At 43.7% G+C, this 27912-nt stretch overlaps 1 protein-coding gene across 2 annotated transcripts; it reads left to right on the top strand.

Annotated features, from left to right (window-relative positions):
• Positions 1-6272: 6272 nt before the first annotated feature.
• On the top strand, positions 6273-27695 carry LOC135515046 (lamin tail domain-containing protein 1-like). Of its 2 annotated transcripts, none has more exons than XM_064938856.1 (10): positions 6273-6343; positions 22032-22084; positions 22174-22247; positions 24516-24699; positions 25531-25714; positions 25927-26046; positions 26262-26437; positions 26564-26700; positions 26870-26949; positions 27193-27695. In XM_064938856.1, the coding sequence occupies exons 1-10, from the start codon at positions 6329-6331 to the stop codon at positions 27304-27306; spliced, it is 1137 nt and encodes a 378-aa protein (XP_064794928.1). In that variant the 5' UTR covers positions 6273-6328; the 3' UTR covers positions 27307-27695. The 2 variants fall into 2 exon arrangements, with proteins under 2 accessions (XP_064794928.1, XP_064794927.1); XM_064938855.1 differs by lacking the exon at positions 6273-6343 and adding an exon at positions 13649-13715.
• The last annotated feature ends 217 nt before the right edge of the window (positions 27696-27912 follow it).

The following is a 27912-nucleotide window of genomic DNA, read 5'->3' on the forward strand; positions in this document are numbered from 1 at the left end:
AGCAGTGGTTAGCTGACTACAAGCTAGTGGCTAGTTAGCTGGCTAGCTTCTTTGGGGGTTCCGGTTCTAAAGTAAAGAAAATAGCAGATCCATACCACATTGGGTGAGGTGGGTTGCAGGAGAGTATGTTGAAGTTGAGGTTAGTTGAGGTTAATAATATATGCGAAGAAAAAAGTTCTAAAAAGATATATACATGGGACACGACAAGACGAAGACAAAGAGGCCTGACTGCTACACCAGCGGAATAGAAAACAAATATTGATTGTGTTTCTGGGTAGATCCCTACTTTCATGGAAGCACAATTCATTTGTTGTACAGTCCAATATGTTTTTGCAATACAACAAAATAAAAATTACATTTTAATAATATAACGTAGCAATTAAACTGAGATTGAACTGCGGGCTGGACTCAAACTCAGGTCCCAGTCTAGTTCTAAGGGTAGGTAGCCTCCAGTGGTGGCTAGCGGCACTTAAAATGGGGAGGACGGCTAATAGTAATGGCTAGAACAGAATAAATGGAATGGTCTCAAACACATCAAACACCTGTTTTCTATGTGTTCTATGTGTCCGTTCACTAGATTCATTATTATAAGCCGTCCTCCCCTCACCAGCCTCCTCTGGTAGCCTACCCTTAGAACTAGAGGGACCTGAGTTTGAGTCCAGGGCGCAGGCTAGGTTCGTTACAATACAATACCCCACTCCTTTGGGATGTGCACAGAATGTATCAACGTGAGCCTTTATTAAAAACATGGATTTCCTATCATTTACTAAGCAGTTTCACTGGGGACTTTTATTTTGATGGCAGCTATCGGAATAAGAAGTTTATTATTGCTAGTTGTTGGTTATTGTTGCCAGGATTACAGATCTCTCACTGCTCATGCTTGTAAAATACATTGTAATGTAGATGGGAAACTGGCAAGGCATTGTGAACAGGTTTAAAGCCGCACATACCAATTGGAACCGCAGATCCACTTTTCCTCAGGTTCTGAGCACTTAACAGTCAGCAATGTGCAGGAATGTGCTGTTAATCAGTAAACTCATTAACTGTCCCATCTGCATCATCCTAAAATTGTTTTCTAACCCAACATAAACGATGGATGTGTGGTGAACTTTTGGTTGACGATGAAAAAATGATCTACAACACTACCAATGCTATGCTTTTGAGGACACCCGCCTTTAACAAAAAAGGCCTTTGTGATTCTCTGCATATTCAACAATTTTTGTTAAAATGAAAAGCTAGCAGGAGGTGTTTATGTGTGTGTGTTTGGGGGGGGGGTCTGTAAACAGACCAGCCTCCAATCTCCAATCTACCATCACTGCTCAGGATGGTAGCACTATAATTGCTCCAGTAATCAACAACTCACTGGAGGAGATTCTTTTAACATTAACTCTCTCTCTCTGTCTCTCGCTCTCTCACTGTCTCTCGCTCTCTCTCGCTCTCTCTCTGTCTCTCTTTGTGTCTCTATGCAGCGAGTTGTGTGAATTGGTCCATTTTACTTACCCCCAGTGTGCAGAGAGACGTAGAACCCATATTGTGCTGCATCCAGTACCACTGCAATATGAAGATAAATATAAAGACAAACCAAAGTAAAATAACATATTTCATTATAAGTGCATATGCATAAGGCATTGTAATGCATGGGTGCGCTAATAGCTTATATTGTATTGTGCATTATATTGCATTTTGTATATGCATGTGCTTATCATGCATTATTATAAAGAGAGCACTGATAGATAGGAGGTGCTACCATACATACAGTATAAGTAAATGTGGCTAAATGGTTTTGATTTTGTTGCAGAGGATGACACTACTTATATATAAAGTTCATTAAACCACATAGCACTACATTGTACCTTATAGTGGCTGAGTAGTTTCATCCATACAAGTGACGAAAGGACGATTCTGATAAGATTGTATATTGTGTTGTATTCTCCCTCCTTACAGACGTCATACAGAGAGTTAAAGATCAACATAAAGCCCAGCAGAAGGAGAAGTCTGAATTTGTGTTTGAAGGCATGTCAGTGGATTAAATGTCCCTCAACTGCATTTACACAGAGCTATACATCACACCGGGAGAGAGTGAAGGGGTTAATAAAGAGCATGAGATTCTGCAAATTGAGGATACATAGAGAAGAAAAACATCATCAGACACTTCACTCAACTGCAAAGACATCTTCCAACTCAAACCTGGTCAAAGACAAGAGAATAAGAAGCCCAACAGAGCTGTAATGACGAAGGGCATTTCTGGTATCAGAAAAACAGTATATATTCAGAGGTTCATCCTTGACTGGGTAAAAGATCAAGCCAATCAGGAAGTTGATTTAATCTTTGTGCTAGCAGGAAGTTGATTTCATATTTGTGCTCGCTTTCAGAGAGTTGAATTTGATAAAAGATGACCAGTAGTCTTCAAGAGCTAAACAATGCACCTGTCGCGTCCTGACCTTAGTTCCTTTTTTATGTCTCTATTTTGGTTTGGTCAGGGCGTGAGTTGGGGTGGGCATTTGATGTTTTTCATTCTATGTTTTGTTCTGTGTGCTGTATTTCTATGTGTTTGGCCTGGTATGGTTCCCAATCAGAGGCAGCTGTCAATCGTTGTCTCTGATTGAGGACCATAGTTAGGTTGCCTGTTCCCACCTGTGTTTGTGGGTAGTTGTTTCACCTTACAGGACTGTTTCGTGTCATTCACGCTCGTCGTTGTTGTTTTTGTCATTCAGTGTTCAGTTTATTTAATTAAATTTATAATGAACACTTACCATGCTGCACCTTCGTCCTCACCTTCTTCAACTCACGACAGCCATTACAGCACCGAAATTCCATGACTATAATATAATGTTCATCTTTGATGGTTTGGGTGAAAGCGGATTTCCTTTACATTTTCATCAGAACAAGAATTTGAGTGATTTATTAACTGAGAAATCATCAGTGGATGTGTTGCTAACAAACCTCCTCAAGGGGAATCCGCTTCCCAAAACTCTCATCTGGATAACCTCACGGCCAGCAGCAACCAATCAGATCCCCCGTCAGTATATCAACAGAGTTCACTGACAAACAGAAAGAAGAATACTTCAGGAAGAGAGCCTCCACGTCACATGCCAGTCCTATTTATTCCATGGTTCTAGAGCAAATGTTGGACATGAGAGTGGAGAGATTATAACTCTGACTGAGATGTACATCACCTCCTGCTCATTCAGACAAACCTGAAAATCAATACGGAAATGATCTAGACTTAAAACCAAACAAAGAACCAAACAAAGAAATAACTGTTAAACTGGCCCAGCTGGCATTTGAACAGCTGGTGAAGGGCAATATCCTGTTCTATAAGAAAGACCTGGAAGAATAGGGCATGATGTCGATGATGCTTCAGGATACTCTGGGTTTTGCACAGAACTCTTCAAGACTACTTTTTGTTTCATCAGAGGAAGGTGTACTGCTATGTTCATCTGAGCTTTCAGGAGTTCATTGCTTCTCTATATGTGTCCTGTGTGAGATGAACACTAGGGTGCTTGAGTTTTTCCTCAAGCACCCTTGAGGAAAATGTGTCTACAGAGCTCTGTTTGTTCATGAGTTGCTGAAGATGATAGTGGATATAACCTTGAAAAGTGAGAATGGATATCTGGACTTGTTCCTCCGCTTCCTTCTTGGCATCTCACTGGAATCCAACCACAAACAGTTGCAGTGGCATGTATTATTGGATTCCAAGGAAAGCCAAGCTTCCCCAAAACATTTACCAAGAAAAAAATGTATATATTGTATGTATATATTTTTTTCTCTTTCGTCTCTTTCGGCTCTCTGTGTTTCATAATTTTCCTACAATTTGCAAGAGGCTGAATGTATCTCATGAGAGAAAGCATCAGAGCGAGCGACACAGCGCCCCTTCATCTCCGTATGTGTTGGCATTCTATCTGATGCTGTCTGGTCAGAAAGAGTATGACATTGTTTCCGCCCATAGCCTTTTCCACCAGCGAGCATTTGGCCTCCATTGATTAAAAAAAAACAACTAATAGCCAATCAGTGTTGAGCTAAACTGTTAATGGTCCTGGACCACCAAAAAAAGTATCAAGGGAAGCCAGTTTTGATTTGGCTTCACCCCTATCACATCGAGAGAAATATGTAATTGACAGAAACAACTTGAATTGTTGCACTTTGTTGTGTTGTTGTCCTTCGGAGGCTAGCTAGCTAACTAAATTTGGCCCTTTTCTAAATTAGCCATGGATGGAGATAGGGATTTGGACTTGTGGTTTTACCGGCCAATGATTATAACAGTGATTCTGATCCAACCATTAATTCATACATTGTGCCCCCGGACTGAGAGGATTGAAGTTCAGTATGTAGCTAGATGTAGAAGGCCAATGTTAACTAGCTAACATTGCCCATGAAAGGAAGTTAGGCTAGCGAGCAAGCAATAAAAGAGCTTTCAGGTACACACTGCTCAGCACTGCCCAATGCTATGCTGATGTCAAAGGGCATGCTGGATGAGTTTGACATGAGAAAATATAACATATCTGGTTGGGGCAGTGAGAGACTGATCCCTGCTGTGAGGAAACAAGAAAAGGCAATGTAAGTACAATAATAACAAAATGCCAAACTCACACATACCACATAACTATAAATAATCATACAATTTTAGACCTTAGGGGCTTTGGTGTGTTTGTTTTTTTTATTCACTTTGACACTTTCATACATCAATACGGTACGAGACACAACAGCATTGGGGACAAATATATGACACTGTAGGAATTATATTTTCTTTGCTTCTATAGATTGTTTAGACTTAGTCTTTCAGTTGAGAGCTGTGAATCACTGGCCTTCATACTCCAATCAGCAGACTCACTTCTAAAAGAGCTGGACCTGAGAAGAGTTATGGTGAGGGCAGACTGTGTACTCTTAGCTGGACTGAAACAATCACACCGTAAACTAGAGACCTTGAGGTCAGTACTTTTGGAATTTGGAGTGGTCTTGCAATTATGACTCTGTGGCCTTGTGGTTAGAGCATCTGCCCTCAGATTGGAAGCTTGTGAGTTTGATGCCTGGCTGAGTCATACCAAAGACTAAAAATGTTACCTGATGTGTCTCTGCTTGGTATTAAAGAGATAGATTCATGGTAAGGCCCTGCGATAGACTAGTGTCCTGTCCAGGGGGTGTGCTTCTACATAAAGCGGCCTCATGATATAGAAACAGGAGATAGGCTCCTGCCGTATGAGCTGGTCTGGCTCGCATAAGGCTACTTACTTCACATTATGATAGCCTTTAGATCTCTTAATTGCTGGACAGTTTGTTGGGGTCAAAATGTCTCCTGTTTTGTTCTAATAATTATTTTTATTGGTACTCACACACCTACAGTCACATGCATACAATGAGTATACAAACTTTAGGAACACTTGCTCTTTCCATGACATAGACTGACCAGGTGAATTCAGGTGAAAGTTATGATCCCTTATTGATGTCACTTGTTAAATTGTTAAATCCACTTCAATCAGTGTAGATGAAGTGGAGGAGACAGGTTCAAGAAGGATGTTTAAGCCTTGAGACATGGATTGTGTATGTCTGCCATTCAAAAGTTGTTAAGTGTCTTTGAACAGGGTATGGTAGTAGGTGCCGGGCACAGAGGTTTGTGTCAAAAACTGCAACGCTGCTGGGTTTTTCATGCTCAAAAATGTCCCGTGTGTATCAAGAATGGTCCACCGCCCAAAGGACATCCAGGCAACTTGATATAACTGTGGGAAGCATTGGAGTCAAAATGGGCCAGCATCCCTGTGGAATGCTTTTGACACCTTGTAGAGTCCATGCCCTGATGAATTGAGGCTGTTCTGAGGGAAAAAGGGGGGAGGGGTGCAACTCTATATTAGGAAGGTGTTCTTAATGTTTTGTACACTCAGTGTATGACTACATCAGATGACCCAAGACATGGACTTATCTCAACAGAGGACCACTTTTGAGGTCTGAATAGATTTCACGAAATGAATGTGATTTTGGGATGTAATGTCCCTTTAATTGTTTTATCTCTAATAATAGACACATCAACATTGGATTTCACTCATTGTATTAAATGTAACATTTAGGTTTCATCCGTAGGATCAGATGGTTTGACTATCACAAGATGGCAGGTAAAATATGTCACCAATGGCAGTAGGGGTGTGGGTCAGCATACAGTATGTAGGCTGCTGTAAATCATATCTTAAACCCTCTATTGTTGCCTGGTCTTATGGACTTCAAGCTGCCCCATGGCAACGACAAACAAGCCCTTGACAAAGAAACTCCTGCAGCATGAGAGAGAGAGGTCCAGAAAACAAGGCACACATTAACGTTACATTACAAAGTGCCTGAAAATATGTCACACATGCTGGTGAGTTTGACATTTTCAATCGCCTTACAGAAACTTGACTCTTTTTGTCGAGCCTTTCTAAGAGAGAGAAAGGTTAGGTTCTTGTTCAGTCACACTGTTCATATAAAGGGAGATGGACATATATGCACAAAAACATAAACAGTTTTGAATATTTCATCACTGAATTACTGTGGACCGAAATTATGTTCTTTATATAGACTTCAATGTTTACATGGTGGATCATTTTGGTCTATTTTCAGTATTAATTTCAGTTTGATTACGAGCAATCTGTAGCATGACCAGTGAAATGTGGCATATCAGGGGAGGAGGAAATATCCATCTATCTTGTCTTGGTCAGAGCAGGAGGGCTCTTCTACTCATTACGTTATACAGTACATTTGCTCTTAAGGTAGGGTCAGGGTGATACCAAAACATGACTTTATGCTGTGTATTGTAGTATTGTGTTTAGTGTTCTGTTTAGAGGCTAAGTTAGCCTGATCCACCTGCCTGACCACTGTGCTGAACTTTCCTTTCACTTCATGTATGTTTGCGAGATCAGGATGGTCGCGCGAGGCTAACCCTACTGTAAGTAGACGCTAAACATTGTTGTAACATTGTCATAGGAATGACTATATACCTGACAGTACATGAAATGACAAGCAATGACACTGAAGTGATTTCCTCTGAAGCATCATGGCAGTTTCTTAAGAGTGTTCGTAAGGAACACTAGGAACCAGCTGGATTGCATCCGCAAAGAGGGACCGTTTGGCTTGCACATTAGGAATCCATTAGTCTAGCAACCACAGTTGTAGCTATAGCAATGTGCCCTTAACTTGCACATTAGGAATCCATCAGTCCAGCAACCACAGTTGTAGCTATAGCAATGTGCCCTTAACTTGCACATTAGGAATCCATCAATCCAGCAACCACAGTTGTAGCTATAGCAATGTGCCCTTAACTTGCACATTAGGAATCCATCAATCCAGCAACCACAGTTGTAGCTATAGCAATGTGCCCTTAACTTGCACATTAGGAATCCATCAATCCAGCAACCACAGTTGTAGCTATAGCAATGTGCCCTTAACTTGCACATTAGGAATCCATCAATCCAGCAACCACAGTTGTAGCTATAGCAATGTGCCCTTAACTTGCACATTAGGAATCCATCAATCCAGCAACCACAGTTGTAGCTATAGCAATGTGCCCTTAACTTGCACATTAGGAATCCATCAATCCAGCAACCACAGTTGTAGCTATAGCAATGTGCCCTTAACTTGCACATTAGGAATCCATCAATCCAGCAACCACCGTTGTAGCTATAGCAATGTGCCCTTAACTGACCCTGTAGAGTGGTTGTTTTATTACTGGGATATATATTTAATCCTGGCTATATCACTGATCCTAAAGCCTGTAAAAAGATGATCAACACAACATGGCAGTATTAGATTTAGAAGTGAGTGTATTTCCACTGTAAACTCTGAGACTGGTAACTAGATTGAGGGATGTAGAAAGCAATTCTCATTCTAGAGTAGTATGAGCATTAATCATGAGCACTGCGTGTGGTGCTGATCAGGCAGAATCCTTAATCACTTCTCTCGCTACCCTCATTTCCGCTTATCCAGCCCACTCCCTATACATGCGTAAGCAGAAAAAGAGAGGGTGTGGGAGTATGATGTGGTGATTAAGAGCACTTGGAGGGAATCAATATATTACCTCAGAACGATACATATATATATAATATATATTACAAATTGGGGGAATAATATTTACTATTTATTTTACATTTACATAAACCGTTTTTTTATGAACAACAACTTACAGACACACACAAACAATGACTACATCTCATCTGCCCAGACCCTTTCACGACTTCCACCGAAGTCGGCTCCCCTCCTTGTTCGGGCGGCGTTCGGCGGTCGACGTCACCAGCCTTCTAGCCATCGCCGCTCCATTTTTCATTGTTCCATTTGTTTTGTCTTGTTCCCCACACACCTGGTTATCCCCGCATTCCCAAAGACGGGGAGTCTCTCCGTCTTTCAGCACCCCCGCTCCGGTGCCCATGGAGCTGGGAGGGGCTGCGCTTAGGGAGACTGGAGGAGGTGCCTTCACGTGCACCATCTGTGGCCGCAGAGGGCACACTGCCGGTCGGTGCCGGGTTGTTCCCTCTGGGAGTCGAGGCAGCAGGCAGGGCTCTCTGGCATCACCCCAGGTGAATCTGCACCACTCTCATCCAGAGCCCTCTGTTGACCACCTGTTTGTGCATGTTTGTTTTCCTGAGTTTTCCCCACATTCCAAGCATAAGGCGCTTGTCGATTCAGGTGCGGCTGGGAAATTTATCGACAGAGCGTTCGCCCTTAGTTTAGGGATTCCCATTGTTCCTGTGGTTAGACCATTCCCGGTACACGCTCTGGATAGTCGACCATTAGGGTCCGGGTTAATTAGAGAAGCCACCATCTCCCTGGCCATGGTGACGCAGGGGAGTCACGACGAGAGAATCAGTCTCTTCCTCATTGACTCTCCTGCATTTCTCGTGGTACTAGGCCTTCCCTGGTTGGCTAGTCATGACCCCACCATTTCATGACAACAGAGGGCTCTAACGGGGTGGTCGCGAGAGTGATCGGGGAGGTGTGTAGGGGTTTCCGTTGGTATCCGGGAGGGGGACGAGTGGAAGACAGCGTTTAGTACCACCTCAGGGCATTATGAGTACCTTGTGATGCCGTACGGGTTGATGAATGCTCCATCAGTCTTCTAATCCTTTGGAGATGAGATTTTCAGGGACCTGCAAGGGCAGGGTGGAGTGGTGTATATCGATAACATTCTGATATACTCCGCTACACGTGCCGAGCATGTGTCCTTGGTGCGCAGGGTACTTGGACGACTGTTGGAGCATGACCTGTACGTCAAGGCTGAGAAATTCCTGTTCTTCCAGCAGGCCGTCTCCTTCCTAGGCTATCGCATTTCCACATCAGGGGTGGAGATGGAGAGTGACCGGAGGTTTTTAAGGTTTGCCAATTACTACCTGGGTTTTGGCCAGGTGGCTGCTCCAATTACCTCACTGCTGAAGGGGGTCCTGTACGTTTGCAGTGATCGGCTGAGGCGGACAGGACCTCTGGGCACCTAAGGGCTCTGTTTACCTCAGCTCCCATGCTGGCCCATCCGGATCCCTCTTTGGCGTTCATAGTGGAGGTGGACGTGTCCGAGGCTGGGATAGGAACCGTGCTCTCTCAGCGCTCGGGCACGCCACCGAAGCTCCGCCCCTTTGCCTTTTTCTCAAAGAAGCTCAGCCCGGCGGAGCGGAACTATGATGTGGGTGACCGGGAGCTGTTGGCTGTCGTCAAGGTTTTGAAGGCGTGTAGACATTGGCTTGAGGGGGCTAAACACCCTTTCCTCATCTGGACTGACCACCGCAACCTGGAGTACATCTGGGCAGCAAGGAGACTGAATCCTCGTCAGGCAAGGTGGGCCATGTTTTTTACCCATTTTGTGTTTACCCTGTCCTACAGAGCAGGCTCCCAAAATGTTAAGGCTGACGCACTGTCCCGGCTGTATGACACAGAGGAGCGGCCCATGGATCAGACTCCCATACTCCCGGACTCCTGCCTGGTAGCGCCAGTCGTGTGGGAGCTGGACGCGGACATTGAGCATGTGTTGCATACAGAGCCTGCTCCCCACCAGTGTCCCGTCGGGCGTCTGTACGCTCCGTCTGCTGTCCGTGACCAGTTGATCTATTGGGCCCACACGTCACCCTCCTCTGGTCATCCGGGGATCGGACGGACAGTGCACTGTCTGACTGGGAAGTACTGGTGGCCCACCTTGGCAAAAGACGTGAGGGTTTATGTTTCCTCCTGCTCAGTGTGCGCCCAGTGTAAGGCTCCTAAACACCTGCCCAGAGGTAAGTTACATCCCTTACCTGTTCCACAACGGCCTTGGTCACACCTGTCGCTGGATTTTCTAACCGATCTTCCCCGCTCACAGGGAAACACCACAATCCTGGTTTTTGTGGATCGTTTCTCTAAGTCCTGTCGTCTCCTCCCTCTGCCCGGTCTCCCTACGGCCCTACAGACTGCGGAGGCCTTGTTTAAACACGTCTTCCGGCACTACGTGGTGCCTGAGGATATAGTGTCTGATCGAGGTACCCAGTTCACTTCGAGAGTCTGGAGGGCGTTCATGGAACCTCTGGGGGTCTTTATCAGCCTCACCTCAGGTTTTCTCCCCGAGAGTAATGGGCAGGTGGAGAGAGTAAACAAGGATGTGGGTAGGTTTCTGTGGTCTTATTGCCAGGACTGGCCGGGGGAGTGGGTGGCGTTCGTGCCCTGGGCTGAGATGGTGCAGAACTCGCTCCGCCACTCCTCGACTAACCTCTCCCCCTTTCAGTGCGTATTGGGGTACCAGCTGGTTCTGACGCTATGGCATCAGAGTCAGACCAAGGTTCCTGCGGTGGACGACTGTTTCCGGCGTGCAGAGGAGACATGGGAAGCCACCCATGTTCACCTCCAGCAGGCCGCTCTGCGCCAAAAAAAAACAGCGCGGACCGGTGTTCACACCAGGTCTGGCTCTCCCCCCGCCTACCACATTAACCCCTCGTTCCATGTGTCTCTCCTCAGGCCGGTGGTGGTTGGTCCGCTGCATGAGTCTGAGGTGGACATCGAGGGGGCCCCGTCGTACTCCGTCCGTTCCATCCTGGATTTGAGGCGTCGGGCGGGGGGCCTTCAGTACCTTGTTGAGTGGTAGAGAGGAGAGGTGCTGGGTTCCGGTGGCGGACGTGTTGGACCCTGAAATGCTGCGGGAGTTCCACCGTCTCCGGCCGGATCATCCGGCGCCTCGCCCTCCGGGTTGTCCCCGAGGCCAGTGTCAGCACGCTGCTGGAGTCGCATCAAGGGGGGTACTGTCACAACTTCCGCCCCAGTCTGCACCCCTCCTTGTTTGGGCGGTGTTCGGCGGTCGATGTCACCGGCCTTCTAGCCATCGCCGCTCCATTTTTCATTGTTCCACTTGTTTTGTCTTGTTCCCCGCACACCTGGTTTTACATTCCCTAATCAACTGCATGTATATATATTCCTCTGTTCCCCCCATGTCTTTGTGTGGGATTGTTTTGTTACATGTTTTGTATTGACGCGCCTAACTGGTTTTTCCCCCGGGTACTATGGTTCAACCCGGAGGATGTTTAATTGTTAAACATTTTTGCTTATTTGTGACTGTCGTGCTTTGCACTCTTTCCTTTGGCTGGAGGTTTGTTGGACACTGTTGTGTCCGTCTGTTGTTTGCTTCTGCCGAATAAAGTGTGCGCCTGATCACAACTCTCTGCTCTCCTGCACCTGACTTCTACACCAGTAGATCACAACTCTCTGCTCTCCTGCACCTGACTTCAACACCAGTAGATCACAACTCTCTGCTCTCCTGCACCTGACTTCAACACCAGTAGAGCACAACTCTCTGCTCTCCTGCACCTGACTTCAACACCAGTAGATCACAACTCTCTGCTCTCCTGCACCTGACTTCAACACCAGTAGAGCACAACTCTCTGCTCTCCTGCACCTGACACCAGTAGCACAACCTGACAGACCAACATGCTCACACCCCCATCCCTAGTGCTTGCATTATTGTTTGCCACTTGGCCTTAGATTGTACCAATCTGTTTTTCTAAGTCATTACATATTGTATCATGCAAGATGTTTATTACGGACACCCCATCAAGGTTGTTCAGGTATTCCCAATGACCTGTGTTATGTTCCAATAGGGTAGAAGGGATTTTATTTGACCTCACCCTCTGAACCTACAGGAATTAAAAGGCTCCATGTTTTGACCTTGCCTGCCTAACCAGATGAAGCCTCTAGGATCTTTGACAGATGTTTGTCGACAGCTTTCAGGATATAGTCAATGTTACAAAATAACGGACTACTCAAGACTTAAATACCTCCGCTCAATTACCTGGTTATTTTAAATTACACCAGTCTTCCAATCAAATCAAATTTTATTTGTCACATACTTCGGAAAAAAACAGTTATAGACTAACAGTGAAATGCTTTCTTGCAGTTCCTTCCCAACAATGCAGAGAGAAAGAAAATAGCAAAATGATAGAAATGTAATAACACGTAGTAGTAAAGGTAATAATAAATACACAATGAGTAACGATAACTTGTCTATATATACAAGGTACCATTGCGGAGTCGATCTGCAGGGGTAAGTGCATTGGCTATGATGTCATTATGGTACAAAGTCCATGATCAGCTCTTTCATTCAGAAACTAGGCTCGGATTTGGATTACGAGATTGGATGATGTTTTATCGTGTTTGCAATTGTGGAAGATCCCAAAGGCAATATGCAATGCCATCTGTTTGCTATTACAGTATTGTTGGACGTTAATACTGTGGGTGGATTTAGTATTTCATTTGATTTATTTAGTATCTACTGTTGGTTGACATAAGGACATATGTGGTATATAACAGTTCACTAAAGCCAGATACAGACATAGAGGAATACTAAAGAAAATCCACAGTGCCAAAAATCCATGCACATGTTAAAATATTTTTGTGTTTTATATACACGGTACACCACAAGTGATAAACAAATGCAAATAAAATATTAAAGTGAGACTGCCTGAGAATTTTGTATGGTATATGAAATTACTTTAAGCTTGTCCTTTAACTTGATTTGTGACTGAAATGTCCTGCCTTTGTGACTCCCATTTTGGAGGAGAGCCAGATGAGAGACGGAAGAGTCTGTGTAAGTTACTGACCTACTCTACTCACACAAACAAGATAGTCTGTGTAAGTTACTGACCTACTCTACTCACACAAACAAGATAGTGTGTGTAAGTTACTGACCTACTCTACTCACACAAACAAGATAGTGTGTGTAAGTTACTGACCTACTCTACTCACACAAACAAGATAGTGTGTGTAAGTCAAACGTTATTTTATCAACTATTCTCTATAGCATAGCTTGCTTTGTACAATAGTTTCAAGATCGTTCTCTGTGTGTGTGTGTCACTGCTCAGGAAAGAGCTGGACTGAAAAGGAGGGATGTAGGGAGGACACACTGATTCATAGTATAATCAATAAGATCTCCGCTCTCTCTCTCAAACCCCCGCTGCGATTTCCTCCCCAAAAGTTTCAATCTGTGGTCAAACCCGCCAGGAAGAAACGGTGACCTCAACAAGATAATATGGTGTTTAAAAACACTTGCAAACCCCCTCTCAAAAAGGTTCTCGACAAAGACCAAAAACCTTTGCATACTTAGTGGTTGCCATGGCACGGCCTCGCAGTGTTTGTTACATCATAGAGGGTGTTACTAGATTCCATAAATTCTTAAGAGATCAGAGGGATATTTTGCCGTGTTATATGGGTTCCACCTCATGAAGCTGATATATGGAACAACTCTCCACAATGCTGGGGTGAGTGCTGCATAGTACAGGTCTCAATGACTTCATTATCTTCCAGAGTCCTCCTCTGTGTGAACGTAATTCAGTGGATGATAATTCCCTCTATGCAGAACACCACTAGCAGTGAAATTCAGTGTGGGGGATTAGGAAAAGAGACAAGACTCTGCATGCCTTGGCTTTCATCGCGGGTTGCCTTTCAAAAGATCCCTAAAATACAGTTGTTTTTTTTCTCCATCTATGCCTGAGAGTTGAATAACAACTACAAAGCAGAGGTGGAAAAAGTACCCAACTGTCATACTTTAGTAAAAGTAAAAATATCTTTAATGAAAATGATCCAGTAAAATACTACTTAAGAAAAGTATCTCCCTTTTGTTTAACTAGGCAAGTCAGTTAAGAACAAATTCTTATTTCCAATGACTGCCTTGTTCAGGGGAAGAACAACAGATGTTTACCTTGTCAGCTCGGAGATTCAATCTTGCAACCTTTTGGTTACTAGTCAAACACTCTAACCACTAGGCTACCTGCCGCCCCACTACCTGCCGCCCCACTTGAGTAAAAATCTAAAAGTATTTGGTTTTAAATATACTTAAGTATCAAAAGTAAGTGTAATTGTGAAAATATACTTAAGTATCAAAAGTAAAAAATACAAATAATTTCAAATTCCTTATATTAAGCAAAACAGAAGACACCATTTTTATTTTTTTTATTTACTGATAGCCAGGGGCACACTCCAACACTCAAATATAATTTACAAACAAAGCATGTGTGTTTAGTGAGTCTGCCAAATCAGAGGCAGTCGGGATGACCAGGAATGTTATCTTGACAAGTGCGTGAATTGGACCATTTTTCATGCATTCAAAATGTAACTTACTTACAAAATGTAAGTACTTTTGGATGTCAGGGGAAATGTATGGAGTAAAAAGTATATTTTTTCTTTAGGAATGTAGTACAGTAAAAGTATAAGTTGTAAAAAATATAAATAGTAAAGTACAGATACCCACAAAAACTACTGAAGTAGTACTTTAAATGATCTTTACTTAAGTATTTTACACCACTGCTACAAAAACAGTGCTCCACCCAAGCAAACTAGATAGTTGATTGAAAACATCTGGCGTTTATTTAATGTAGACATCTTGAGTGAGTGCCAGATATGACTGGTGGTTACCCTTAGAGATGTGAAGTAATGCCTCGACATAATGCTTGTGTTTACATCACTTCTCGCATAGTCAAGTCAAGCACACGTTCGTGGAATGCTTTCAGTCATGTAATGGATATAGACACAGTCGGCTACTGCACAACATTTGCTAGTCAAACATAAGCTCCAAACACTGTAAACAAAGACTGCTCTTCACGTTCCAAAAGTTCTTAGAACATCCAAATTGGAGCCTCAAATGAACACATTCATTGTGGTATCAGTAACAAAACAAAAGGCTTGACATACAAATGAGAGTTGACTTTAAAGTATAACTTGAGCATGTTATCAAAGGTTTGGTGTTATAGGTATGTAGCTACTTGGAAAGCATCTGCAAGAGCATTTCATTGGGGATGTGACTGACGTTACCTGGCTTCAGCAAGTCTACGTGACAACTGAATAAACTTAAAGGTCCTGAGTGTGCTCATGCAGTTGTTGAGGTAACATTGTCGGCTAATTGTATTAGATTACATCACTCGATACAGATTGATCCATTTCGAGCTCTGTGGAATGATTTCAGGGATTACACATTTCCCTCCAGGAAAATATGTCTGTAGCCTCAGTAATGTATCACTTTCTGAGGAATGAGAAAACAAGATAACACATTACTTGATTGGAAGAATGATAGGTAGTGATATAGTGTATAGCCCACCGTAGTGTTTTTAGAAAAATAGTTGTATGTTGTTTTGCTTTGTGAAATGGATCAAGGCACAGATGCTGATGTTACGTGGTAGTGTTAATTATTGTTGCAACATTGCCCTCTGTAGGAAAGATATAGGAATGCCTGACTTGTGGTAGAAAAAGACAGTCAGATCATTGTGTCAGTTCTGCATATTACATTTCTAATGTCCAGATTTCCAAACTAAAAGGAAGCAGTATGACTGTTTCTGTTGATGCTCCAGCTTGGTCTTTTGAAGTGACATTTTAACAAATAAATAAAGCGAAGCCAGTTCAGAAAGGAACCCCGAGTGTGTTGGCATCAAATCAAACTTTGAATACAACAAGTGTCAACCTTACCGTGAAATGCTTACTTACAAGCCCTTAACCAGCAGGGCAGTTCAAGAAGACCTTACCGTGAAATGCTTACTTACAAGCCCTTAACCAGCAGGGCAGTTCAAGAAGACCTTACCGTGAAATGCTTACTTACAAGCCCTTAACCAGCAGGGCAGTTCAAGAAGACCTTACCGTGAAATGCTTACTTACAAGCCCTTAAACAGCAGGGCAGTTCAAGAAGACCTTACCGTGAAATGCTTACTTACAAGCCCTTAACCAACAGGGCAGTTCAAGAAGACCTTACCGTGAAATGCTTACTTACAAGCCCTTAACCAGCAGGGCAGTTCAAGAAGACCTTACCGTGAAATGCTTACTTACAAGCCCTTAACCAGCAGGGCAGTTCAAGAAGACCTTACCGTGAAATGCTTACTTACAAGCCCTTAACCAGCAGGGCAGTTCAAGAAGACCTTACCGTGAAATGCTTACTTACAAGCCCTTAACCAGCAGGGCAGTTCAAGAAGACCTTACCGTGAAATGCTTACTTACAAGCCCTTAACCAGCAGGGCAGTTCAAGAAGACCTTACCGTGAAATGCTTACTTACAAGCCCTTAACCAGCAGGGCAGTTCAAGAAGACCTTACCGTGAAATGCTTACTTACAAGCCCTTAACCAGCAGGGCAGTTCAAGAAGAGTTAAGAAAATACTTACCAAATAAACTAAAGTAAAAAATAAAAACAATTATAAAAAGTAGCACAATAACAATAACAATAGCGAGGCTATATGCAGGGGGTACAGGTTAGTTGAGGTAATTTGTACATGTAGGTAGGGGTGAAGAGACTATGCATAGATAATAAACAGTGGGTAGCAGCAGTGTAGAAAACAAATGGGGGGGGGGGTCAATGGAATAGTCCGGTGGCCATTTGATTAATTGTTCAGCAGTCTTATGTCTTGGGGGTAGAAGCTGCTAAGGAACCCTTTGGTCCTAGACTTGGCTCGCCGGTGCCGCTTGCCGTGCAGTAGCAGAGAAAACAGTCTATGACTTGGGTGACTGGAGTCTCTGACAATTTTATGGGCTTTCCTCTGACACTGGTTATTATATAGGTCCTGGGTGGCAGGAAGCTTTGCCCCAGTGATGTACTGGGCCATACGCACTACACTCTGTAGCACCTTACGGTTAGATGCCGAGCAGTTGCCATAACAGGCGGTGATGCAACCGGTCAGGATGCTCTCGATAGTGCAGCTGTAAAACCTTTTGAGGATCTGGGGACCCATGCCAAATCTTTTCAGTCTCCTGAGGGGGAAAAGGTTGTCGTGCCCTCTTCACAACTGTCATGGTGTGTTTGGACCATGGTAGTTCGTGGGTGATGTGGACACTACAGCACGGTCGATGTTCATGGGGGCCTGTTCGGCCCGCCTTTTCCTGTAGTCCACGATTAGCTCCTTTGTCTTGCACATGTTGAGGGAGAGGTTGTTGTCCTGGCACCACACTGCCAGTTCTCTGAACTCCTCTCTATTGGCTGTTGTGTCGTCAGCAAACATAATGATGGTGTTGGAGTCGTGCTTGGCCACGCAGTCGTGGGTGAACAGGGAATACAGGAGGGACTTAGCACGCACCCCTGAAGGGCCCCTGTGTTGAGGATCAGCGTGGCAGACGTGTTGTTACCTACCCTTACCACCTGGGGGCGGCCCGTCAGGAAGTCCAAGATCCAGTTGCAGAGGGAGGTGTTTAGTCCCAGGATCCTTAGCGTAGTGATGAGCTTCGTGAGCACTATTGTGTTGAACGCTGAGCTGTAGTCAATGAACAGCATTCTCACATAGGTATGATCTAAGGCAGTGGTTCCCAAACTTTTTATAGTCCCATACCCCTTCAAAACATTCAGCTTCCAGCTGCGTACCCCCTCTAGCACCAGGGTCAGCGCACTCTCAAATGTTGTTTATTGCCATCATTGTAAGCCTGCCACACACACTATACGATACATTTATTAAACATAAGAATGAGTGTGAGTTTTTGTCACAACCCGGCTTGTGGGATGTGACAGAGCTCTTATCGGACCAGGGCACAAATAATAACATAATAATAATCAATTATTTTGCTCTTTATTTAACCATCTTACATATAAAACCTTATTTGTTCATCAAAAATTGTGAATAACTCACCACAGGTTAATGAGAAGGGTATGCTTGAAAGGATGCACATAACTCTGCAATGTTAGGTTGTATTGGAGAGAGTCTCAGTCTTAGATCATTTTCCACACACAGTCTGTGCCTGTATTTAGTGAGGGCCGAGAATCCACTCTCGCATAGGTCCGTGGTTGCAAAGGCATCAGTGTCTTAACAGCGTGATTTGCCATGGCAGGATACTCTGAGCGCAGCCCAATCCACAAATCTGACAGTGGCTTCTGATTTAAATGACATTTTCACAGAAACGCTTGTTGCAATTGCGATGAGGCATTCTTGTTCAGATATCAGTAGAGGACTGGAGGCAAGGCATGAAAGGGAAAACGAATCCAGTTGTTTGTGTCATCCGTTTTGGGAAAGTACCTGCGTAATTGTGCACCCAACTCACTCGGCGCTTCGCTATATCACATTTGACATTGTCCGTAAGCTTGAGTTCATTTGCACACAAAAAAAATCATACAATGATGGAAAGACCTGTGTGTTTTCCTTGTTAATGCAGATAGAGAAGAGCTCCAACTTCTTAATCATAGCCTCAATTTTGTCCGGCACGTTGAATATAGTTGCAGAGAGTCCCTGTAATCCTAGATTCAGATCATTCAGGTGAGAAAAAACATCACCCAGAAAGGCCAGTCGTGTGAGAAACTCGTCATCATGCAAGCAGTCAGACAAGTGAAAATTATGGTCAGTAAAGAACATTATAAGCTCGTCTCTCAATTGAAAGTCAGTCATGTCTACCGACGTGAGTGCTACGGGGCGGTAATTATTTAGGCAGGTTACCTTCGATTCCTTGGGAACAGGTACTATGGTGATCTGCTTGAAACATGTAGGTATTACAGACTCTGTCAGGGAGAGATTGAAAATGTCAGTGAAGAGACACACTTGCCAGTTGGTCTGCGCATGCTTTGAGTACACGTCCTGATAATCCAAACCAATCTTAATCCTATATTGACGCTTTGCTTGTATGATGGTTCGTCTAAGGGCATAGCGCGATTTCATATAAGCATCCAAATTAGTGTTCCACTCCTTGAAAGCGGCAGCTCTAGCCTTTAGCTCAATGCGGATGGTGCCTGTAATCCATGGCTTCTGTTTGGGGTACGTACGGTCACTGTGGGAATGATGCTGTTGATCAAATCAAATTTATTTATATAGCCCTTCGTACATCAACTGATATCTCAAAGTGCAGTACAGAAACCCAGCCTAAAACCCCAAACAGCAAGCAATGCAGGTGTAGAAGCACGGTGGCCAGGAAAAACTCCCTAGAAAGGCCAAAACCTAGGAAGAAACCTAGAGAGGAACCAGCCTATGTGGGGTGGCCAGTCCTCTTCTGGCTGTGCCGGGTGGAGATTATAACAGAACATGGCCAAGATGTTCAAATGTTCATAAATGACCAGCATGGTCGAATAATAATAAGGCAGAACAGTTGAAACTGGAGCAGCAGCACGGTCAGGTGGACTGGGGACAGCAAGGAGTCATGTCAGGTAGTCCTGGGGCATGGTCCTAGGGCTCAGGTCAGTTGAAACTGGAGCAGCAGCACGGCCAGGTGGACTGGGGACAGCAACCATTAAGATTAATTGTCAGATTCAATGGAAGATCTCTTTGTTTCTTGGGACCTAGAACAAGCATCTCTGTTTTGTCCGAGTTTAAAAGTAGAAAGTTTGCAGCCATCCACTTCCTTATGTCTGAAACACATGCTTCTAGCGAGGGCAATTTTGGGGCTTCACCATGTTTCATTGAAATGTACAGCTGTGTGTCATCCGCATAGCAGTGAAAGTTAACATTATGTTTTCAAATAACATCCCCAAGAGGTAAAATATATAGTGAAAACAATAGTGGTCCTAAAACGGAAACTTGAGGAACACCGAAATTTACAGTTGATTTGTCAGAGGACAAACCATTCACAGAGACAAACTGATATCTTTCCGACAGGTAAGATCTAAACCAGGCCAGAACTTGTCCGTGTAGACCAATTTGGGTTTCCAATCTCTCCAAAAGAATGTGGTGATCGATGGTATCAAAAGCAGCACTAAGGTCTAGGAGCACGAGGACAGATGCAGAGCCTCGGTCCGATGCCATTAAAATGTCATTTACCACCTTCACAAGTGCCGTCTCAGTGCTATGATGGCGTCTAAAACTAGACTGAAGCATTTCGTATACATTGTTTGTCTTCAGGAAGGCAGTGAGTTGCTGCGCATCAGCCTTTTCTAAAGATTTTGAGAGGAATGGAAGATTCGAAATAGGCTGATTAGTTTTTTATATTTTCTGGGTCAAGGTTTGGCTTTTTCAAGAGAGGCTTTATTACTGCCACTTTTAGTGAGTTTGGTACACATCCGGTGGATAGAGAGCCGTTTATTATGTTCAACATAGGAAGGCCAAGCACAGGAAGCAGCTCTTTCAGTAGTTTAGTTGGAATAGGGTCCAGTATGCAGCTTGAAGGTTTAGAGGCCATGATTATTTTCATCATTGTGTCAAGAGATATAGTACTAAAACACTTGAGCGCTTATTGATGAAGACGATAACTGAGGTGGTAGACTCCTCAATGCCATTGAATGAATCCTGGAACATATTTAAGTCTGTGCTAGTAAAACAGTCCTGTAGCGTAGCATCTGCGTCATCTGACCACTTCTGTACTGAGCAAGTCACTGGTACTTCTTGCTTTAGTTTTTGCTTGTAAGCAGGAATCAGGAGGATAGAATTATGGTCAGATTTGCCAAATGGATGGCGGGGGAAAGCTTTGTATGCATCTCTGTGTGTAAGGGGTGCGTACTGGCGGCAGAGAAGTCAGACGCAGGAGAGCAAAAACTATGTTTCCAACGGCGCAGTTTAATAATAAAAACCCACCGGAAACTAGAACAATAAATAAATGGGTACAAAACCCACCAGACATAACGTGCACAAGCACTTACAATAAACAATTAAGGACATGTGGGGAACAGAGGGTTAAATACACAACATGTAATTGATGGAATTGAAACCAGGTGTGTGGGAAGACGAGACAAAACAAGTGGAAAATGAAAGGTGGCTCGGCGATGGCTAGAAGACCGGTGACGTCGACCGCCGAACGTCGCCTGAACAAGGAGAGGGACCGACTTCGGAGGAAGTCGTGACACTGTGTGTGGAGTAAAGGTGGTCTAGAGTTTTTCTTCCTCTGGTTGCACATGTGACATGCTGGTAAAAATGTGGTGAAACTGATTTAAGTTTGCCTGCATTAAAGTACCTGGCCACAAGGAGCGCCGCTTCTGGGTGAGCATTTTCTTGTTTGCTTTATGGCTTTATAGAGTTGGTTGAGTGCGGTCTTAGTGCCAGAAACGGTCTGTGGTGGTAAATAGACGGCTACGAATAATATAGATGAGAACTCTCTTGGTAGATAGTGTGGTCTACAGCTTATCATCTACCTCAGGTGAGCAATACCTCGAGACTTCTTTAATATTAAAACATTGCGCAGCAGCTGTTGCATCAGAGAATATTGCAAGAAATTGGATCCGCACTTACATGCCGTCCATGTAAATTGACCAGTTCTACACATGCTACCTCGATGCCGGATGTCGCACACACACGTGCTGGTGTCTCTTGCTGCTATTGCTGCTGTAACTAGCTATTACTCGCTATGCTTGCTGTTTTCTGATATCCCAGGGTTCTGTGTTTCTTCATTCAGGGGATTTGGTATAGCATATCGTGCTCACTACCTGTAGTTATTTGATCTTTATATGACGCTTCAATCTGGCAGTGAGCTACCCTGAAGGAGCAGAGCCTAATGCCAAGACAATGCATTGTACTCTTTTCTAATATATGATTAAATGGTTAAACGTACACGTGGTGTTTCCATTCTGAACTAGACTTTACTGATACACATTAAATTAAGTTGACATACGGTATTTGAAAGAATACCTTGTCTTATCAAGGATATATTTTTTTAACTGTACCAGACCTAATTCAGTATACATATGGAATATAATCTCTTCCACACAGGCAATGTGGAAGGTGCCCTGGGATACCCATGGGACTTCAGCATTGGTCCCCAGGTAGGAAAGACTGGCCACATAACACAAAAATATATGTGCATTTGTGTGTGCACAAAGTTTCAAGTTTTCCACCTGGTCCATCCCCAAAGACAGGCCCATGTGAAGAGACCTGCTACAGCTGCAGACATCTGCCCCAGAAAACCGCATCAGGGAGCAGATAGCAGTATGTATTTTTGCATTTGAATATAAGTATTGAGAACGCAGACTAAAACATTCAGGCAACAAGTCAAGTACTGTCATATTTAACAAACTAATTGTTTAGTTTCTATACATTGTTCTTCTGCTTCCAAAACCTAAACCGAGTGTGTGTGAAAGACGTGTAAATCAGCATATGCTGGGGTGGCATCTGTATACCTAGTAGAGACAGCTGCTCACCAGTAACGCCCCGATCACACCAACAGTGTTTTTGCGCAAAATGGCACACAGCATCATCTTGATATGTTTGCAACAAAAGTTCAGCATTCACCTTCTGCTGCCATTTATGCCAAGCCTTCTACACATACAGTCGTGGCCAAAGGTTTTGAGAATGACACATTAATTTTCACAAAGTCTGCTGCCTCAGTTTGTATGATGGCAATTTGCATATACTCCAGAATGTTATGAAGAGTGATCAGATTAATTGCAATTAATTGCAAAGTCCCTCTTTGCCATGCAAATGAACTGAATCCTCAAAAAGCATTTCCACTGCATTTCAGCCCTGCCACAAAAGAACCAGCTTACATCTTGCCAGTGATTCTCTCATTAACACAGGTGTGAGTGTTGACAAGGACAAGGCTGGAGATCTCTGTCATGCTGATTGAGTTGGAATAACAGACTGGAAGCTTCAAAAGGAGGGTGGTGCTTGGAATCATTGTTCTTCCTCTGTAAATCATGGTTCCCTGCAAGGAAACACATGCCGTCATCATTGCTTTGCACAAAGGGCTTCACAGGCAAGGATATTGCTGCCAGTAAGATTGCACCTAAATCAATCATTTATCGGATCACCATGAACTTCAAGGAGAGCGGTTCAATTGTTGTGAAGAAGGCTTCAGGGTGCCCAAGAAAGTCCAGCAAGTGCCAGGACCGTCTCCTAAAGTTGATTCAGCTGCGGGAAAGGGACACCACCAGTACAGAGCTTGCTCAGGAATGGCAGCAGGCAGGTGTGAGTGCATTTGCACGCACAGTGAGGTGAAGACTTTTGGAGGATGCCCTGGTGTCAAGAAGGGCAGCAAAGAAGCCACTTCTCTCCAGGAAGAACATCAGGGACAGATTGATATTCTGCAAAATGTACAGAGATTGGACTGCTGAGGACTGGGGTAAAGTCATTTTCTCTGATGAATCCCCTTTCCGATTGTTTGGGGCATCCGGAAAAAAGCTTGTCCGGAGAAGACAAGGTGAGTGATACCATCAGTCCTGTGTCATGCCAACAGTAAAGCATCCTGAGACCATTCATGTGTGGGGTTGCTTCTCAGCCAAGGGAGTGGATCCACTCACAATTTTGCCTAAGAACACAGCCATGAATAAAGAATGGTACCAACACATCCTCCGAAAGCAACTTCTCCCAACCATCCAGGAACAGTTTGGTGTCGAACAATGCCTTTTCCAGCATGATGGAGCACCTTGCCATAAGGCAAAAGTGATAACTTAGTGGCTCTGGGAACAAAACATCGATATTTTGGTTCCATGGCCAGGAAACTCCCCAGACCTTAATCCCATTGAGAACTTGTGGTCAATCCTCAAGAGGCGGGTGGACAAACAAAACCCACACATTCTGATAAACTCCAAGCATTGATTATGCAAGAATGGGCTGCCATCAGTCAGGATGTGGCCCAGAAGTTAATTGACAGCATGCCAGGGCAGATTGCAGAGGTCTTGAAAAAGAAGGGTCAACACTGCAAATATTGAATCTTTACATCAACTTCATGTAATTGTCAATAAAAGCCATTGACACTTATGAAATGCTTGTAATTATACTTCAGTATTCCATAGTAACATCTGACAAAAATATCTAAAGACACTGAAGCAGCAAACTTTGTGAAAATTCATATTTGTGTCATTCTCAACTTTTGGCCACGACTGTACAGTTTGACGCATATGTTTGATAAATCCAACTGTGCACCACACAGAACTCACTGAAACTGCCTCTGCAAAGCAAGGAAAATGCAGCGTTCCATTGGAAATGAATGTACTTCTGGTGTACCAAAATGCATTTTCACTGTCGGTGTGATCGAGGCGGAATCTTAGTTCGAGGTGTGTCCAATCTGGACTATGTTCGATGGACAACCCATGCCAATGTTCAATTGTTTAAAAAAAGTGATGGTCCACAAAAATGAAACAAAAAATCCAAACTCTCCTCTTCTTTACCAGGTGAAAGCCAACCTAATACTGAGTTTCCAACATATTATTTTTTACCTGTTAAGTATTTTCCAATCAACTTCAAATGCCTTCGCAGGTAGGGACAAAATGGTTGCTCGTGCCAGGCGTTCTGAGTCGGCTGAGGACAGTCGAGCCGGATGCACCACAGATATCTGGCACTCCCTGACAAAGGACCTGGTGGAGGAGAGCATTCCCTGCGGGACACAGGAAATGAAGAGGAGGCCGTCCACAGCCAGGCAACACAGGCATGAATACTCCAGGTATGACCCTTGAACACAATAAGTTTGGGAGTAGGAAAGTGTCAAGTCATGCCAAGGTGACTGTGGTGCTGGCTTACTGTGATGATGATTAAGATGGTGATGATTGTGATGGTGATGGAAATGATGATGATAATGGTGGTGGTGTTGGGATGTGCTAAACTTTGAACATTGAGATATTAAATGAATGATAGGAACTGAAAAAGACTGGGTTATGTTTGAATTGAATGGGTCTCAGAAGAAAGAAGGCTTTGGAATGTGTTTGATTGAGGAGAGGAGAGCGATGTGTTGATACAGGGGAGACAGATGGACATCTGTGTATTAGATGAAAGAGGGGTTGTGGTCAGGAAGTGAGGACAGATTCTCTTAAGAGAGTAATAAATGTTTGGAATCCTGTTACCCTCTTTATTAGCTTCCTGTAGAGCCATAAAATGTAAGGATTGGGGAGAAATTGGAGTGTTTTAAGTAGGATGCATATAAACTGTGAAGTCTGAAATCTTTTGCTGTCTGTTTTCAGCTGTACAGAACCTTTGGGGAATGATTAAACTTGGTTAAAGCTTCTATAGTGTCTGAGTAATTTACTCTGAAAAATAAGGACCTAACAGTGGTGATGAGGATGGAGGTGATGAGGATGGAGATGATGATGGAGGTGATGGTGGAGGTGATGGAGAGGATTGTGATGATGATGGAGGTGATGGAGAGGATTGTGATGATGATGGAGGTGATGGTGATGAGGATGATGATGGAGGTGATGAGGATGGAGGTGATAGAGATGATGGTAGTGATGATGATGGAGGTGATTCTGAGGATGATGACTGCGGTGCTATGCAATAGTGCCTCAGGCAGTGTGCGGATCACAGATGTCCAGCTGCAGGGTCTGTTAGTGAGGCTGGGAAACTCCTCCCAGAGAGAGCAGGACATCGGGGGGTTCCGTCTCCAGCAGAACGTAGCAGGACGTCCCATCGCAGAGTTCCTCTTCCCTCCCAGAACACTCCTCCAGCCAGCTAGCTCTGTTACGGTAGGCCTGTGATGAAAACACAGACATTAATCCTTTGGTGAACATTGGTATAGGTTGTCATAGTATATCGACTTTTGTTTACAAAAAAAAGCCTCATTTAATTTTCAATTGAACAACTTAATCAATCATTCTAGGAGGTAGTTTATGCTTTGACAGAAGTCTATGAAGTCAACTCAGTTTTGACCGTGATTTGTACTGTACTGTACTGTAAGGTTTGGTCTGAAGCCTCTGGAAGGAAGACACAGAGCCCAGGGGACTTCCTTTGGGTTGGGTTGGAGCGCATCATGTTGAGACCAGAGTGCACCACAGTCCTATGCAAAGACAATGGCCAAGTGAGAACTCTGTGAGGGGTGAAGGATGATTGAGTGTTCTTCCCCTATGGTTTGATAGACTGATAGTACAGTATATAATTGATACAGGACTACATTATTTGCCCTTTTTCACATAATTAATCTAAAAAACACATTTCCTACAAGTCTTGTATGTTAGCATTGAATGTGCTGTATACATAACATGTAATGATCTGCATACTCTGGTGGGTGGCTAGGCCATAGCATGGTACACACCTGCACGCTGTACTGGGATAAAGTCACAAAAGGCCTGGGCTGAGCATCATGAAAAAGTAGAGAGCTGCAGAGAGGACACTTTGTCCTGTGAAGAGGCAAGCATCCCTGCAACAGAGATCAACTGCCCTGACAACACACCCTTTCTTCTGATTAAAAGGTCATCTGTGTATTCAAATGCAACATTCAATTAATGCTCTGTTGATGTACCATTAGAACAAGAATTGATTGAAGCATTACATAAAGTGATACAATTTCTTTAATGCGTGGTTTGATTTTCCTACAGGAAGAAGCATGTGTTTAGGGTGTGCCACAGTCCGTGGACCCAGAACCCTTCATCCATAACCCATCCTTCCTGCTCCCCCTGTGCTCTGCTAGACTTCCGGGCCCAACCCCAGGGCAACCCTGCAAGGAAGCACACCGGTACAGATCTCCATAGTTCAAGTCAGAACTCTTATTCCGTCATTGAATTGAATTACTTTTTTTCTGATTCCTTAATTGAATTTAGAATGCGTGACACATTGAACTTGAGAGATAAGTGTATCATAGTATGGTTCTCAAAGTCAAACTGTGTGTGTACCATCACATCCAGCTGGTGTCCAGGCCAGAAGACCTGCCACCCTACGTTCCCAGGGGACTGGAGTGGGGGGAGGGCCTGTTCGATCAGCAGGGGTATGTAGATATTACACATGCTATTTTTTTCTTGCTGCTGACACTGAACAATGTAACCGGTAATTTTGTGGATAGAGAAACTATATGATTCAGTAGGGGACAATTCAAAGTCACAGATATCAATTCAATGTTAATTTAACTGAAATGACGTGGAAACAATGTTTATTCAACCAGTGTGTGCCGAGTGGGATGACCATTACCCAGAGTACAGTAAACATATGGCTACTTTGTGTGTTGTCTCAGCCCTGTGTAGGAGGCATGATGTTCCTTGGCTCTCAGCCCCCCTGCGCCTCCCCCCTCCAGCAGTACCGCACTGCAGCTAAACTACACAGCCACAACATGGTTATTACCGCTTAGGTGCATGAAAGTCAAAGCGGTAGCTACTGCTGTACAGGCACATGACTGTCCAGGGACTACGGACATGAGACTGAAGCCACCTTGGGCAAGCAGCAGAAACAGAGCCCCACTCTAATCTTCATCTGTTTCATTACATCTACTTAACAGAAGATCCTCTGTACTGTCAGCTTTGGCATCTATTGGTTGCCTGTTTAAAAATAAAATACAATGTACATGGTTAAATAGTCACAAATGTCAATATTATTAAATTGGACAAAATAAAAGTTTTTTTTTTTTTTTAATAGGCAGGTTGCAAGTTGGGATGTATTTTATTTTCCTCCAGGTCAACGAGGTGTAAGAAGTTTAAATGTATTATTCTCAATAAAAAGTCTAACTATAACCTGTCCTTTATCAAAAAGCATTCCCTGTAATTTAAAAAGACAGTCAATTGACAAGGTCAATAAGGTGCTTCTACATCTGCATTGCTTGTTGTTAGGGGTTTTAGGCTGGGTTTCTGTACAGCACTTTATGACTGCTGATGTAAAAAGGGCTTTATAAATACATTTGATTAATGGATTGAACCAAACCAAGACAAAAGCACAGGGAATGGAACAGGGTCGAGGGGAA

The sequence above is a fragment of the Oncorhynchus masou genome, chromosome 26 (genome assembly GCF_036934945.1).
Source record: "Oncorhynchus masou masou isolate Uvic2021 chromosome 26, UVic_Omas_1.1, whole genome shotgun sequence".
Lineage (NCBI taxonomy): Eukaryota > Metazoa > Chordata > Actinopteri > Salmoniformes > Salmonidae > Oncorhynchus > Oncorhynchus masou.